Raw genomic sequence first — 17,713 nt, 5'->3', positions numbered from 1 at the left:
GGGGAACAAGTAGTGACAGTAAGAAGGAATTTCCATGCATGCATGCACACACGCGGAAAATGGAGGAAGTCCAGCTGAGTGACTAAGCTAAGTTCTGGGCAGGATATGCAGAAATTTTTATGAGGAGTTTTTCCCTTGCTTTAAAACCCTGGGAAAGAAGGGAATGAGGGGGAGCACACCCAAAAGTGGTCTCTTTGAAATGATTTTAAGATGACTAATGAAAAAGACTGACCAGCTGGAAAATAATGTCTGATGGGTATCTAACATTAACAGCATTATTAAGGTTGTTGTGAAATAAGTATGTTTAATGCCATTCAGTGGAATGTCTTTTTAAGTTGTTTTTCTGGTTTTTTTTTGTTTTTTGATTTTTTTTTTTTAAGTTTGTGGCATTTCTTTCTAGCTGTTTTATCAATTTAACTGGAAAAAGAAATAGAGTTAAATAAAATGTCAAATTCGAGGCACAGAGTACAGTAGCAACGGAATAATAGAAACTTTAAATCCTGAGATGGAAGACAATAAAGATAAGACAGTAACTGGCTAAGGACATGACTTGGTCCTTAAGCTTTTGCAGGATTTAGCACAAGAATTGCCCAGTGTTTTCTGAATGATAGAAACCACTTTTTATAGCTTCGTGTTATTGGCAGGGACTACACCTCCGCATCAGGTAAAAGATTAAAACTGCATCTATTGGCTTCAGAAGATTTTAATGTGTTTGCTGATGTGGCCTGTAACTTTTTGATTTCTGCCGTGCAGGTCATCAGCAGCGAGGGGACAGAGGGAGCAAAGTTTCGACTCTCTGGTAAGGGAGTAGATCAGGACCCCAAAGGAATTTTCAGGATTAACGAGATGAGCGGGGAAGTGTCCGTGACCCGAGCCCTTGACAGAGAAGCAATCGCCACTTACGAGGTGAGTGCTCGTAGCAGTAGCATCTCTGCCTCTATCTTAATGATGCATTTTTCGAACGCGCGTGTGCTTTTGGAAGGGCTGCAGATGGGATGCGTCGAAGGCTAACTTGAGAACTACTGTCCTATAAAATTTCCCGACGAGCCGTGTGTCCTTTGGAAACTCTGAATGGGTTTATACGTGCAGTCCAGCTCTACTCCGCTTTCTGCATGTCGCTTCTGTCATTTATCTTTAGTAGAAATACTGTCTGGAAGCTGCCTGTGCGTTTGATTTGTGAATACAAAATGGTGCTTGGACAAAAGGTGATCTTTTGGGGAGAGGGGAATGCCACTAAGGTAGTGACATGCTTACGCTGTCCTTTCTTTTATTGTCAAGTTGTCGATGGAATAAACTGTTCTAGTCCATTTTGGAGTGAGGGATATCTTTTAAAACAGCTGCAAAAGACTCTGTTAGCAAGAGGATGTTAGCAGATACGCCTGCTGTGCACGTATTCTATAAAAATTTTACTAAAGGCTGCTCTTCTTATCCGTGAACGTTAGTTTTTTCCCCACTGAAATTCTAGCAAATGATCTTTGAAATCTTAAAATTACTGTAGCACAGTTTCTTAAAATACAAGGTATAAATAGACGATATGTCAATTCGTATTTCCCGTCTAGCTCTTGGAAATGCGCAGGCGCATAAATTGTCTGGCCATTTTGGCATATGTTAGCAGCAGGATTCAAAAATACTGAACGGATAGTAAATTTGCATGTTGCCACCACTTTCGGAGGGCAGCGAGATTCACCCCGTGTCCTGACCCAGCAGGGAGCTGTCGGGGCTCCAGCCCACCCTGGGCTTCGCCTCTGGAGACAGCTCTGACCGTTATCCCCAGCCTCCTAGTTATCCTTTCCAGCGTGTAACAGTCAATACTTGGGCTTTCAACACCTGCAGTTTCTCACCTTATCCACAAGAGAGTTTGCCACTTAGAAGACTAGTCCTGCTCGCTCAGAAAGCGCTGCTGAAATGTAGCATATGTTGGTTTTTAACGCTTAAACATCTATTTCTCATCTGGGGCTACAGTGAAATGTGTGCTAACCACTCAGGTTGGATTTATGTTAATGCTGTCTCTCTTTAAAAAAAAAAAAAAAAGAAAAAAAAAGAAAAAAAATGCAATTTCTTTAACACTGTTGCTCATCTTAATTTTCCAGCTGTTTCTCATTTTATTATGTTAGCTTTCCACCTTAATGTATTCAGTATAAACATTGACTATTTTCTTTCCTTTTCTTGCTGACAATCATAGTAGCCTTTTCAACCTAATGCATAAAACCACAAATGGCCCTCCTATCTGATCTGGCAAAGCGAACGCTTAAATTAAGACAAAAAATGTTTCCCTAGAGGAGCCTTTTTTGAAGCAATGCAAATTATAAACAAATAGTGCGCTGTAGTAGATTATCCAGAGCATTGCAAATGTATATCATAATAGGCTGTAGCGCTTTCTAACCTGTTCTGTAACGCTCTGCTCGGCATGCTCCCTGGCATCCTGTTGTGCAAACATAGTTGAAAAGTCCTGTCCAAGGAGAACCCTCAACATGATTAGTCAGTCTTTGAATCCAGCCCATTGTTTTTCAATAAAGATATATCAAGGTGTCAGGAAAGCAGCAGGATTTTTGCCTGATTTCCTTGGTACACTGAAAGATGAATTGCTGGAAAGAGCCTTAGGTTTCTTGCAAAGGTGTTTTGATTTTTGAGTGTGTCCCCCTCCTCCCCCTTGCCCCAGCTGCTGTGTAATATTGATTTCCTAAAGGAAAAAATGCAAAGGAAATGTCAAAAAAATGACAGAACAGACCTCCATGAAAAAACATAAGTTCTTTCCAAACCATCATACAGTTGGGTATATAAGCAATGGCATGGCAAGGATAAAAAGATGAAATCTGTTTGATTCCTTCCAGCTACACTGAGGGCTTCTGTGCATCAGCAGTCATTTGTTTCCTATTCTTAATTCATATAAACTCTCAAGGGATGAAAATTAAAGGCTATATTAATAGGGCACAAGATTTGCAGATTTTACAATCAGTGTACCTCAAAACTTTTAAAATTAGCTAAAAATGTTTAATCCATTCTAGAGATTTTGTTGTTGTTGTTTCTTTCATCAAATGTTTGAACATCTGCTTTTTGTTGTCCTTTTTCTCCTGGAGGATTCTCGAAAAACCTGTAGGATGTTTTTTGACACACGTTACAAGAGGAAACATGATTAAAGTAGAGGAAATCTGAATTCTACTCATACTTCGAATTGTGTTTATTTGTGATAATCTTTAACTTTAGGTATTTTTGAAACACTTGTGAGAGACTATCTTTGTTAACGAGTCCGTGTGAGCGTATCAGGTTTAGGTAGTTTAGGTCTGTCATAGCATTCAACCTCATGCAAAAATGTCTAGCGACTTCTGAAACTCTCTTCCGTTTTTATGTTGTTGTGAGAGAAGGAACCAGGGTAAAAACCCATGCCCGCAGGGAAAATCTGGGGAAAAGTATTACACCAAAGCCTTTTGTTAGGATACTTAGACAGGCGCAGTGTCCTGGGACAGTTCCAGCTGAGCTGTGATTTCTGATTATGTTAACTGAGAAAGCAAGAACAATTATTTTCCAAAAATATACAAAGTCCCTTTCTCCCTCAATGTTTTTGTCTTCTGTCCTCCCCTCTTCCCACTCTTTTTATTTTCAGTAATGGATTTTAAAATAGAGTATATATAAACTCTCTATATACTCTCTATATAGAATATATAAATAGAGTATGTACCTATATATAATATATATATATAGAGAGAGAGTATATAAATAGATAATATATAGAGTATACATATTTTAAAATAGAGTAAAGTAATCTGTCTGAGAGTCAGGGCCTGACAAAGACCATTTGCTGCAGCTCAGTGGCATGATGGTTGTGTCGTCACATGAGTTTAGATTTGGTTTGATAGCAAAAGAAACCAAAGCTGGCAGAAGAACGTGAGGCAGCTACGCTAATGACCTGGCCCCCTTGAAACGGGCATATTTATCTGATTGATTTATGAATTGGGTTTTATGAAATTAGTTAAATTGTTCAAAAATAGGCAAGTATGTTAAATTCCACGAAAATATTAATGTCAGATTGATTGATTGCTATAGTGAATCTGACCTAATCATTTGACCTTTTGAAAATGTGATGGTTTCTGATGAGAAAATGAAACTGTGTCACAGGTGGGCAGAGTGAGACAGCGAAAGTCCAAAAGCCAGTACACTGAAATTAGCCATTAATGATTATTTTCCCTCATGTATATGGAACTATGCTAATGAAATCCTGTTGGCCAGTGCAGACAGGTAGGCGCTTCTGGTGTGCTCGCCCCTGTAACGTTGTGAGGTGCCTCCTTGAAGGTCAGAGAACGTCAGTCAGTTTTAGTTTTAAGTGGATGCTTTTACAAAGTGCAAGCGGATGTGAGGATGTTGTCATGCCCAGCAAATAGGCTGTTTCAGAACAGTGTGTGGTGATTCAGTTTTGCCTCTAAAGAGGTTTGAACTCTGATAGGAATTCTCTGGATGAGAGTAAACTGGTGGATTTACTTGGAATGGTTTATTCTTTGGGGCTTGCTACAGCCTGTTGATGAAGCTGCTAAATGATGCTCTGAAGAAGGGGCTTAAGCAGACTATGGGCATATTATTGAATCATTTCTGGGTTTGCAAGATAAGCAAATAGCTTGGAGCCTCTGTTTACTGTGAGCAGAAGAAGTTCAATGGTAAGAGTACGGCCTAAAAAATACTGTCTTTGGTTTTCTTTCAAGATGTTAATGAATAAGCCTAGTTGGAAGTTTCAGACAATAGCAGATCACTTATTCATTTAGTATTGAAAAGTGCAGATGTGTCAAAATAGATACAGAAATTTCGGAGAGGCTTAGGATCGATATTCTAGCCAAATCAGTGAGCTGCACACTGATCTAAAAATAGCCAATAATCTAGGCAGTTCTGGGTTCGTTTCAGATCCATAGTCTCTTCTGAATCCAGCAGAGCAGGAATATTTGTCTTTATCTCAGTAAATGGCTACAAATAGGTTATTAGTTTTTGAAGGTAAACCCTGTCCTCCTGTTGGGTGAGGAACAGCAGTGGTAAGAGGGAGCAGGGGAAAAGGAGAAGAGGGGGAACGTAATGTTTGAGAAACTGTTGTTGTATCTGAACATTTATATCCAAACTGGGCCTAAAGCACCAAGGACACATTCAAACTTGGGCAATCTATCTTATATTAGAGACAGTGAATGGATTCAGGTGTGGGAGTGTGGTTTGGTGCTCCTCTGACCCTGCTGAACTTCGTGTTAGCTCTGTAAAGGCCTGATGGGGACTCCTTTTAGGACATCTCATGGTTTAATTATGCTATGTAAATAGATTTCCACATCTGAAAAATGAGCTGATATAGTTGAACATCTCGTTGCCTGTCACAAAATATTCATAGGCATTGGGACAAGCTAGTTGTCCTCATAGCTGAGAAGCACTTCTATTATTTGTTCCATATTAAGCTGGGAAATAGAGTCCAGTAGGACTGCTCAGTCATAGAAATAACAGTTGTCAAGTAGTTTGAACTGGTGCAGTTCAGACCAGTGCTTTGGTTGCTGCTGATGGCTCTGCATTCTTTAACCTATTCTCAGTCTACTTATTATCCAACGTACAGAAACAATAATACAACTCGAGAAAAGTCCTAATTTGCTTTTCAGTACTGTCGATGTAGGTATTTTTGAATATCCATTCTTACTGGCAGTAGCAGAGCATCCTTTCACAGGAGGGTGATCTGTTGCTATTAAAAACAAGCTGAAAGCTCCTATGACTGATTTCACACCCTCTGCTTGTTAAACATTTATAAAGCAAATAAAACTCTTCACTTAAAAAATAATTAAAACTAGCTCTTCATTAACAGTTCAAATTGCCTAGGTAAATTTGGTCACAGCTCTGATTTGCACGCTGTTACTGGATGGTTTTATCAAACTTCTTTGTTTCGTGCTTGCAAAGGATCACTTTCTGATTGATTATTTCTCTTCCACACATATTTACGCTTGAGAAACAGTTATGAAAAAGCCTGTCCATGATGGCAACATGCTTTAAAATCTTGAGACCTCATTGAAAGCCACCCATTAACAGGCTGGCACTTTGTCAATGATGCTTTAGACTTGACAGGACTACGTTTTAGTGCCGCAAGGATTACATGTAGTGATAAGTGATGGCAAATGAGTTTATACAACCTCAGGCTTATACTCAGGCTTTGCCCAGTACCCAAGAATGCCTAACCAAAATCATGTGCATTGTTTCTATTATTTCCCCCTGCCTTCAAGGCATGAAAAGTTAATAGAATATTGCTTCCCTTCCCTCTGGGCCTGCCTAACCTTTGGATAAAGAGCAAAAGATAGTTCTTTGACTTAGCAATTTGTTTTGTCATCTTGATCCTGATAATGATTGCATGTAACTCTCTCTGTTTTTACTTGCGTGGAAGCAATTTGCCTATGAACATATCATTCTATATAGAGTGTGAGGTTTTGAAAATGAGCTCATTACTATGAGATGTAGTTAAGTGGCATGAAGCAGCACATGTAGATTTTATGTGAACGTGTTTCAGCCTGTATATTGCATCAAGAAAGCTTGGAAACATGGCAGAGCACAAACATGTCAAGGAGGAATCCTGATTATTTAGCAAGGAGGAAAGAAAGAAAATTCCACTGGAAAAAATGAGCAGTTCTTGTGTCACTGTTGGATATGATTATTAAGAGGCTAGAAATTTATTTATAAAAATGAGGTATAGTTAAGTAAAATGAGATACAGTTGAAAATTCTGGCAGTGGAAAAAATCCGTCACTTGCATTATGTGTGTGTATATATAGAGAGTGCGCAAGAAAGAAATATGTTTTTCTTTATATTGACAATATGTTCACATGTGCATATATATATATATATATATATATATACACACACACACACGTATATTCAATGAAGTGTTCACATGTTAGGGCACCAAGTGAATTCAGAGATGGCTGTTTTAACTTAATTCCCCTTTATAGAAGGAGAATGAGAGCTATGTTTTGACTCCAGAGAGAACTGAACATCGGCTGAGAAAGTGCAATTAGGTTGTTACCTGGCAGCGTTAGTTCAAATTTAGCTATACCTGCGTGGATTTTTCAGTAAGCAAGTGCTGGTGATAATGTCTATGCAAAAGAGGAAAATTCATCACTGTGAGCATTAAAAATAATGACCTGCTATACGGAGGATCTTGAAAAAACGTGGGCAGCCTCTTGAAACTGCTGAATTCCCTCCTTTACAACTGCAGATGAAGGACTTCAGGCTTCTCCATATCCTGAGGTAGGTGCAATAGTCCTAACATAGCAGAGACCTGCACCTGGGCCGTTGCACTTCTGTTCACATATTAGTCACAGACTATAAATTCTGAAAACCCGTGTTAGCGCAGCGCCAGGCTTAGCATCAGAAATCGGTCAATTCACAGTTGAAACTCAGTTATGTTGATTCTGTTCCAATATAGGCATTTTCATAGGCGAAGAGCAAAACAGCTCTGCTTTGGTTTCGGATTCGCTTGCACTTCAGCAAGTCTTTTAAGAGACAATATGCCAGAAGTTGGGAGTGTGCACGGGGAGAAACATTACTCTGTCCTTAAACTCTTTTCCAAAACTTTCACCGCTGCCAACTGTTGGCAGCGGCTTTGGTCAACGTAGCGTGCCTGTGACCATACCGCTTCTGCAACTGGTAGCGCTCCTTTGGTAAAACGGATCTTGTCCCTCGGGAACAGTTACACCCGTGTGACTGGCTGGCTGCGATGGTGGGAATGGATTTGCGGTGCTCGGTGCCAGGCTCTGGATCTCTCTTGCTTGTCAGCAAGCTACCGTTTGCCTCTCTAATCTCTGCTAAAACATTCAGTCCAAGAAATGACATTATGCTACAGTAGACTCTATGAATCTTATGGAAACCGGTCCTTCGTTCTGACAGCACCAACTTGATCCTGACCTTTGTTATTTTTGATATGATTGCTCAGGACTTAGCACTGCTTTTACCTCTGTGGGAAAAGAGTGAAGCAAATGAATTTAGTCAGTCTAAAGAAATACTTTTAATCTAAAAATTGGTAGTGATTGATTAGTCAAAAAATTGCTGCTACCTGTTCTTATGTAGCAAATGGATTTAGGGTAAAAGCTGGAAGTAGAAGACGCTTTCGTAGGATGTCATGCATTAGAGAAAAAGAGGTGCTGTTTGTTAAAATATTGTTATTCTCTTTTCTTCCTCCCAAAGAGATTAGGAAATGGCAAGGTTAAGCACTACAGATGTCTCATTGAACTGGGAAGCAGAAATGCAGAAATACGAACAAATTGAGTGTAAACAAAGGCCCTGATCCTTCCATGAGATCCCCTATGTCATGGGGAACTTCTTGCCATCAGTTGTTCACATGAAGGTGAAAAACAAGATGGTCACTGTAACTGTGTACATAAATATATGTGCATATAAATTTTATGTGCATATATTTTTTTCTTCACGTTTCTTAAAACTTAAGATTTAAATAATTGCTTGCAGAGCTGGGATATAAATGGCGTTGTCAAGCTACCAGGAATATCACTTTTTCTGCCAGGGTTCCTTTATGGAATAAAATGAAAACCTGACAGAAAGTCGAGGTAAAATTAATGCTCTTTTTATGTATAGCCTCCCATTTTATCTTGAGGGATCAAGATATTTATTTTGTATAAACTCTCTAATTTACCACGTCTTATTTATTTGTACTGTAAATAGTCTATTCAGTACATACTGTAGATCTTAATGTTATGCGATATCAGCAGGATACTGTGATGCATTTCAGAAACCACTAGCTTCCTTGTATCGTTTATGTGGAAAGCATACAAAAAACAACAGTTAGTTTTGTTGGCGGGCATATGCTTTACTCTTGCATCTAACTGCTGGTGTGGCTTTGACATCCCTGCTGTTCAACAGCGCTGTCGTGTCATTTGTAGGAGGAATGGAGTGAAGTTTCATTAAAGGGAGAAATCGGCAAAGGTGCATTTATAACCGATAGCTGTCATGACAAGAGAGTGGGCTTGGATTTCCGTGCTAAAAATACCCCAAACACCAGGCAAAACTAGTGTTTTCTGATTGAAGAGTGGGAGGTAGAAATGCATGCCATAAGAAATACAGAAATATTGGAGTTTACAGAGACAGTAAGAGATGCGACAACATTTGCTTTCATGTTTTTATTTATTTTATTATTTTCAAATAGAACATCATTCCTGAGAAGAATAATGATGTGTTCAGTAAAAGAAGAGAAAACTAATAATATTTTTGTCTTATTATGTTAATAGTCTGTGAAACTACTCTTGCTGTTATATATTAATTGTGTTTTAAGATATTTAAATGCCCTCACGATACTTCTTCGCTCTTCAGCATGATCAGTTTGTTTCTTTGTGGTCTACTTGTATTCCAGTAACTCTCAAAATACCTTGCTGAAGTCGCACAGTTGTAAGCGTGGTACAGATACCGGGAAGACAGTGCCCTTTCCCCAAACCTTAGGTTTCTGTGTCGTGAAAGGAAGGAGGGTGGTGAACGTGACGTGGGTAAGCGTCCCCGGCCTTGCACGGGGATGGCCGCAGCACGGGCTTTGCAGAGGCTGCGCGCACAGGTTGCCCAGAACCAAGGTGGGAGAAAGCCCAGCTGAGCTCCTGCCGATTAGCTCTGTACCGGCCCCCGGAAGAAGTGCGGTTTTGTTGCTGGATCTCCTCCACTGGCTATCTTCGTTGTCATATTTACCGGTCCTGTTAGGCTGGCCAGCTACTAGCTTTCTTTGTGTGGCCGTGTTAGGCAAAAACAAACTGGATTATTTCAGGTCCACAAAATGCAGTCAAATCCAACTTGAAAGCAGCTTTATCTGAACTTTCAGAGACGTGTGAAAAAAATGTAATTTCTTAATGTGTTGGCTGCACTCTTATTTTTGTGTATGCCAGTACTTTAAGATTTCCCACATTTTTTTTTTTATCTGCTGCGTACACAGATGTGCCTGACTATACCCGTGTATGCAAAGGTGTAGTTAAGAAGTTCAGAGCAAAGGTTGGAAGTATCTTCTTTCGTGTTTAAACAACTTAGGAAGTCATTTTCTGCTCACAAACTTTGCTTGAAGCCTTTTTGATATGTGGGCATTGTGCCAGCTAACCATAGATGGAGAAGAAATTATTAGTCGTCTTTGTGGCAGGCAGGGGGTTTTGCCATTTGATTGATGCCTTAGGTGCTTGTTTTTTGGTTTTCTGAAAAAGTGGACAGGTTCTGAACACTGTGTTCCTTTGCTATGCGTGCAAAAGCACAGCAATGTATGTTTTGAAAGACACCGTCCGATATTAATCTCCCCTCTTTTTTTTTTCTTAACCCACGAAACATCACTCATCTTGTTTGGGACTTAGTGTTTAAATAAATAAATATAAAAAATCTTCAGTGTTGTACTCTGACATTGTAGATAAACAATTTTATTATAAAAGGTTTCCTTATGTCCCAGAACCTGAAAATGGCTGTTTCCCAAATCGGTCTGGTTTGGGAAGTAGCCAGTTACTATCAAGGTACAAATATTAGAGGTAAGATGGAAACCCATGTGGACAGCTCTCATTAGGAAACAGGTAACCTTGCATGGAATCGTTGGCCTGTGTTTTGAGTACCTTTTTCACTCCTAAAGTCAAAGTCACGGAGATTTAGCCTTACTTGTTATTTCTTAATGCTTCTGTCAGCTTTCGTCTAGCTATTAGTAATGCTCAGAATAGATTTTGATATTTGGTCAAAATTCAAACATCTTAATGTTATAATCGTTTGAAAGATCCTGATTTCTTTGACTTCATCCTGGAAATGTGAGTCTGTAACACGTATCCCTTATTCTCTTTTTGTGAAAACTGAAGCATTGTCTGTAACACCTCTCTTGTTCTTTTTTTGTGAAAACTAAGGCAACGAATTCATTATATTTTTATGTCAATAATTTTCTCTCTACAGCTAGAGGACCTGCTGTCTCTATTCTGACCTCTTGTTCTTTGTATACCTGCAGAAAATCATATTAGCTACCTTATCCTTTCCTGCAATGTTCTTTTCATTTTCTACCTTTTCACGTCTTTTTTCCCCTTGCACTTTTAACTTCATTCCGTAACCTTTCTACTCCCCCATCTTTCTTGATGTTTTATGCCATTCACTTCCACTTTCCCTACACTCCCTGCTGCAGTCAGACACACTGACCTGTTTTATGCTTTTTATAAATTACATGGCTAGAGGAATGCATAACCATCATCTAAGCATAAATTTGTTTTATTATTATATATAGTCTTTCCACTGTGTTTACAAAAGATGTTCTGCTTCACCCAATCTAATCTGCATTGTTTATAAGTAAATGCCTTTAGAAATCTGTGTTTTGGTAGCCCTGGATTTTGGAATACTTACTACCTTGGCCTGCTTTTTCTTCAATTTCAGTGAAACTACGTGGGTGGTTAATATGTGATAATAATAGTGCTGGTGGAAAAGTGTGTTTTGTTTACATTTTACTGCTTTTTAGGCTGTATACCTCCTCAGTCAAATTCAGTATAGTAATTTAAGAAGTGTTATGGTTGCCTGGAAATTCTTGGCATTTCATTTATTCAAATTAATTCTAATACTTAATTCTGTTTGGAGTTGTTATTCTCTCAAAAGTGGCCAACCTCAGAAAAGGGAGCTGTGTAACAGAGTATCTAATATAATATTTAATTAGTTCTGTGATTTCAGAACTATGGTTTTAATACTTGATCTATATAAAATTATTGTAGGATAATGAGCCATTATTTTAAAGCTGTATATGCACGTGCTTGTGGCAAAAATGTTAAACAGTTTGTAACTTTTATGTAGGGGGGTAACTTTTAATTAATGTGGATTGACATGTTTTTGAAAAATGTGTGAAAAGAATTCACATGAAGTTTATAAATAAGCATGTTGAATAATTCAGTTTGAGATTTTTTGTTCCATTCTGGCATGGCAGTTCATGCATGTTTCTCTAACATGATCACAGGGAGTAAGGCTACAAAAATCTCATAATTTAAATATCATGCTTCACATCTCCGAAGATATGAAAGCCACAAATTTATGCCTCATCATTATGTGCAGTTAAATTATCTTCAAAAGCTAATCTTACTGCATTTGCTCTTTCTTGGACAGAAGTATTGGGATCTCTGCTGCCCTACTTTGGACATGCTCACTGTTATGTATTTTTTCCATGTCTGCATGAAACCTTACAGGGAAAATAGCAGAGCAGACCATGGAGTCTCCATTGTCTACAAGATCCAAAAATACCAACCAAAAGAGTGGGCTGGAAACAAATGTGTATTCTGGAGTCCAGAAGTCACTCACCTTCAAAGCTTTTTGATGCTTATATTTTAAGTCCACCGCAAGACTCATCTGTTTCCCGGGCCCACAGATAAGGCAGATGACCGGCTGCGTGTGGGTGACAGGAAGATTTTATGTTTTGATCTGTAGGAGTCAAAATAGAAATTTTTCTTCTGAGTATATCAGCTGTCTCTCTTAGCATGCTGAAAGCAATTAACTGCTCTCGAGACTGCCGTGGGTATAGCTAGCGGGGTGATTTGGCCCTGCACCTGGACTGAAGTTAACAAATTGCCTGATGGTGCGTGAGGATAAACGGGAGCTGCTTTTGCCCTGCACCGTGGCTGAATTCTGCAGCGTTTACAAGTCATAAAATGTCATAAGAAAATGCATGTTTCCTGAATATAGTTCTGACTGATAACGTTTACCAACCAAACAATAAGAGAATAATTCATCTACCAGTGCACTCTTCAAAATACGGCTGCACTTCAGTCTGAGGAGTTTGCATAGTTAAACTGTTGCATATGTGTACGTGCGGGTTACTTTTCTACAATACTTTTTTAAAATACCCACAAATGTCTGCAGAAATATGTGTCTATGCATAACCCTAAACCTACAGTACCCTAAATCTTAGCAAATCCTTATCTATTTATTTATTACTTTGGCTATTGCGGTCAAATCTTATTTCTCCTGCAGTCAGGCGGAAATCCTGCTTCCCTGCTTGGCAGCGGGACGTTGCTAGTGCGCTATCGTTATTTCTTAATTACAGCATTTGTCAGTTATTTGCGGACATTTCAGTTGCAGCGTCCTCTCACCATTCGAAGCATGACCTGGCCCACGTATTTAAAACGTGTCAGTCAGATCCCCCAGCTTTCACGAGTTCGTGAGGTTTTTAGTGTGGTATATTCTGCATTCCTTTTATCTGGCTCCTGGGTTGTGAGGGGTTTTTTTTTTTAAGCTTATTTGGTCTTTTTTTTTTTCCCCTTTGATCCACTTCATCTGAACTTCCAAGTTCTTGGCCATTGTATATTTATCCTTCTAAAATGAAAATATGACAGGACTCAGTAGGTAGAACTTTAAAAAAACAAAAAAACCCACTAACTGTAATGAAACTCCTAAAAGTGTAAGAGTTGCCAATGCTACATATTGCAAGTGGAGCCGTGAGAATCTCCATTTTCATTTTATAAGTCCTCTGTGGTGAGAACATTCATGGAAACAGGTGATTCTTCTGCATTAACAACTTTCCTCCTTTGGATGTTTTTCAATGTGTAATAGCAGCAAATGAGTAAGAGAAGTGAAGGGGAGTACAGCTATAAATATTTGGAGCATTGTGTGAAAGAGATTTCTAATGTTATAGAAACTTTAGTTGGCATCATTTTGTTACCACGTAAACGATAAAAATCTTGCTGTATTTTCCTGGCTTATTCAGGTCATTACTAATTATTTCTTAATTAGACATACTCTGCAAAACCAAACTGTACTTAGGTGGATGCCTTATTTGTTTTTTATTTTCTAGTAGCTCATTAACAAGAGATATGACTTAAGCTTAAGATTTTTCAGCGGATAATTTAAGATGTTTATATCAGTACATGTAAAACACCATATGTTTAGACTCGCTTGAGGGATCTCTTTATTTTGAGGAGCTGTGCTTGTAATCTTCCTTTGGAGGGTGAAACAGGTCCCAGTAGCTTCTGGCAAAAAAACCCAGGTATGTAACAAAATTAAAGCTTGGAAGGGGAGAAATGGTTATCCCGATCCTTTTGAAGTCACCCCATAAGGAAATGATTATTCTCTTTCTTTTCTTATATATAAACATACCCAAGAGTTGGTGGTTATTGATAGATTCAGGTCTGCAGTTGGAGAGACTGGAGATGCTAGGTTACTTCCATGCCGTCCCCAGGATTTCGGCGGTTTGCTGGCTGTCTTTCTCAGGCATCCAAAAGGTCACTTCTCCACGAGAGCAGTTATGTCATACTCAGAAGACTTCAGCTGAGCGTGTTAGGCTGCTGGCAGCGGAAACAGCCTGGCAAACGTTCTGCTTCCGCCCCTGCTGCGGGCCACCACTGGGATGGAGACGGTCATTAAGAAAAAGTCCAGTTTGGACTGAAGGCTTCTAAGTAGGGAAGCGGATGGTAAATTATTGCAGAAGGTTGTGAGGAGCCAGAAAGTCTCCTTTTGAAGCTGTTGTATCATGAGAGGCTTGGAGTAACCTCAAGTATGTTTTCTTCTAGTTTGTGTTTGTCTGGGTGTGTGTAATATATAGGGTAGGTATCCTGCTACGCAGGTCTATTTGCAGTTTTTATTGGCAAAATAGAGGTAGTTCGTCTCTGCAGAGTTCTTCTCTGCTCTAATAGTACTTTTATTTTACATAATTGTAATTCAGATATCTTTGTGGTGCCACGCACTGAAAATACCTATTATCTATTTGAGGTTCTGTGACTGTATATTTATTTCTATAATGTATTGCGTATACACAGTTGATATAAATATAGGTTACAGACTTTATTTGTGGATGCTAGCAATGTGCTGCTGTTATATTTCTGTTAGTTTTATAGATTTAAACATCATCATAATGGTTTACTACTTAGAAATTGTTAAGAGGGAGGAAAATAATGACAGTTTTAAAATACAAATTTTTCTTGTTTTCTAAAACAATTTTTAAAATAACTCCTCTGTTTCTTTTTCTTCTTCTTTTCCCCTTGCTGCTAGGGACCTGAGGAAAGGGACAAAAAAGAGAAAAAGGTTGTTCTAAAAATAAAATAAATTCCCCCAGTGTCATGCAGCTTTACTGTATTTTATGTTTTCCCTTCTAAATTGGAAGCAAAACTTTTGAAAGGGAAGAATACCCTCATGACAAGTCATTTTACGTGAGCTTCTGTGTGATCAGTGGGGCTATCCCTGCTGTATGTAGAGAGGCTGGGTTTTCATCCAGCAGTTTTGGGATCCATAGACCCAAAGGCCTTATTCACAGTAACTGGAGTTTTTCCTCAGTGAAAGCTGCAATCTTGGTCTCAGAAATCTGGAGCTTCCAGTGGAGACTTAGAGAAAAAGCAGCAATTCCAGTATTGGTGAAGCCTAAAGTGTTTGTAAGTTCAGGTTTGGGGATATAAAAATGGGTATTGCGTATTTGCTCTACTGTGCGGGATATATCTAATGACATTGACCTTATTAAATCACAGGTCCGCTCTCCATGAAACCAGGAAATTAAAGCATGGTCTGCTATGTTTATGGGCTTTAAGGGCCAACAGGCTGATTCTCCAAACATGTAATTTACTTGTCATTCAACTTTGCAGAACACAGTGTGGCAGTACAAAAGCAAAAGAAGAGTGTAACGGCATTTGTAACCTTTAATATATTAACAATGCATCAACTTGAAAAAATAACATATTTTTCCAGGCTTTAAATTTCAAAATTAACATTCAATATCAATTTTAAGGTACCAAGTCACTTAATGATACTGAAATTCAGTTGCTGCCAAACCTATTTGCAGTTGATATAGTCAATATATTTATTAAAGGAAATGCTTTAAAGGAATTGAGGTGTTTAGGGATATGCATTTAATTTTATTCCCTGTCTTTATTGGTAGCTTTGATCAATGCTGTGCTTACTACCTCTACAACATGCTTTGAACTTGTAGATGCAAGCATATAAATCATTTCCCTGGTCAATTCTTGGCTGATCTACCCAAGCTGAAATATAAAGAGCAAGATGTCTCCCAAATTCCAGTGAGTGGCATTAATGAATTGATTAGTTGAATTTTGAATTAAAATTGCAATTAAAGGCAAAATTGTATCCCTTAGGCTTGAAGCCATTTCCCCAAAGTAAGCCAGCCAGATTAGGAGCTTTTGACAAAGGTCTGTGTTTTGAAGAAAAACTGTTTTCAATAACTTTTTTTTTCCTGTTTGTAAATCAAATAGCAGTAGTAGCAATTGGTAAGCAAAAAAGATATGATGTATACATTTTTTTCTCCCATTTTTCAGCTTACGGAGGACATTCCATTGACTTTTGAAATTACTGAAGATGCAACTCAGTGCAAATAATTACAAATAAATACCGTCAGCAGCATGTAATGATTTTTTTCCAATAAATTCTGCTCAAAGAATTTAAAATGGCAATGTGAGCATTAGATATTCAATTGCAATTAGTATTTACGGTGCGTTGATGTACGCTGCAGCAGTCTCAGGGCATACTTCAGGCTTACACATTTGCATCTAAAACTTAACCTGCACCTTTGCCAGTGACAGATAAAATGCAAAGGATTTTATAAACATGGTCGTTCCCAAACCGGGCAGTATTTTGCTATGCTGTTATGAAGTTTCCCTCTTTTTTTCTTTATTAGAATATTCAAATATGTATCTTTCTGAACACATTTTCTTCATCGCTTTTTCCATCTCCATTATCATTGTTCAGCCCTTTCGGTCTGTATGTGTGACTGTATGTGTTACTGGAAGGGACCACCAAACCTGACCTCTTGATCTCAGCAGTTGCTGCCAGGTATGCTCGTTTTAATCACCTTACTCTGCAGACATCCAGAGCACGTTCTAATCCCCGGAGGAAGCAGTTTTAGTGATTTAGTAGATGTTTCTCTTCACATAGCATCAGCAGTGAATCAAAGCTGTGCCTGTGTTGAAGGTTCCTTTGCTGCTGCTGATACCATCATTTGGAGCATGTGAAAAGCTAATGTTGCTGATATTAGCTACTCAGTTTTAATTTATATTCTTCAGCAGCATAAATTATGCTATTTTATGACAAATATAAAAGGTATGATTTGAACCAATTACATATTCTGCTAATCCCCAAACTTTTGAGAGCCATCTAATTATGGTAAGTCGTATCCAGCAGGTCAATTTTCCTTTATCGTTTTGCAGAGAATGCTAACGTATGTATGGGAAGCTTATAAGTATCATTTTAAACTAGGATTATTCAAGCTCACGTTTAACGAGAATGTTTTCCATTTCGTAACACAAAACTTGTGCTGTGCAAGTAGCACACAGAAGTCACCAGCTTCTGCACAGGTTATTTGCTTTATTTTTCATTTATAAGGAGAGAAAAAATGGAGGCATGAGGTTGGTAGGAAAGGAAGCCAGAGGTTCTTTGCAAATAGAAGCTGAAATGTATCATTTTCAAAATACAAAAAAAAAACCCAAATCACTTAGACTTTAAGTAATTTTGCTGTACCTATTGAATTGACTTTGGGTTATGTTGCAAATGCCAAGAACCTCTTTAACCAAGATTTATCTCTTTATAAGATGTGGTAGATGATCTTTCAATTTTTTTCTATTTTATATGACTTTGTATAATTTTTCAAGAGTTGCCAGGGTTAAATATATAGAGAGGTAAATGCTCATTTTTCCCTTGTGAAGCCGGTTATTTCAGTTTCATTTGTTCTTTTTTTTTTGATTTGGGTAAACCATTTTTAAATAGCAGGGGGGGAAACCACTTCAGTTCTTAGGGAATTCAGAAGTGTAAAG

The 17,713-nt window shown here is 38.4% G+C and overlaps 1 protein-coding gene across 2 annotated transcripts in view; it reads left to right on the top strand.

The window, feature by feature from the left end:
* Nucleotides 1-17,713, top strand: part of CDH13 (cadherin 13) — a 505,047-nt gene that overhangs the window by 233,375 nt on the left and 253,959 nt on the right. For both annotated transcript variants that reach the window (XM_009682913.2, XM_068956075.1), the window contains exon 5: nt 754-906. In XM_009682913.2, the coding sequence (XP_009681208.1) occupies nt 754-906 (153 nt within the window). The remainder of the gene's footprint in view (nt 1-753; nt 907-17,713) is intronic.

This window comes from Struthio camelus, chromosome 10 (assembly GCF_040807025.1).
Source record: "Struthio camelus isolate bStrCam1 chromosome 10, bStrCam1.hap1, whole genome shotgun sequence".
In the NCBI taxonomy this organism is placed as follows: domain Eukaryota; kingdom Metazoa; phylum Chordata; class Aves; order Struthioniformes; family Struthionidae; genus Struthio; species Struthio camelus.
Note: the sequence above shows the minus strand (reverse complement) of the source record. Positions and strands in the feature narration are given on the sequence as shown.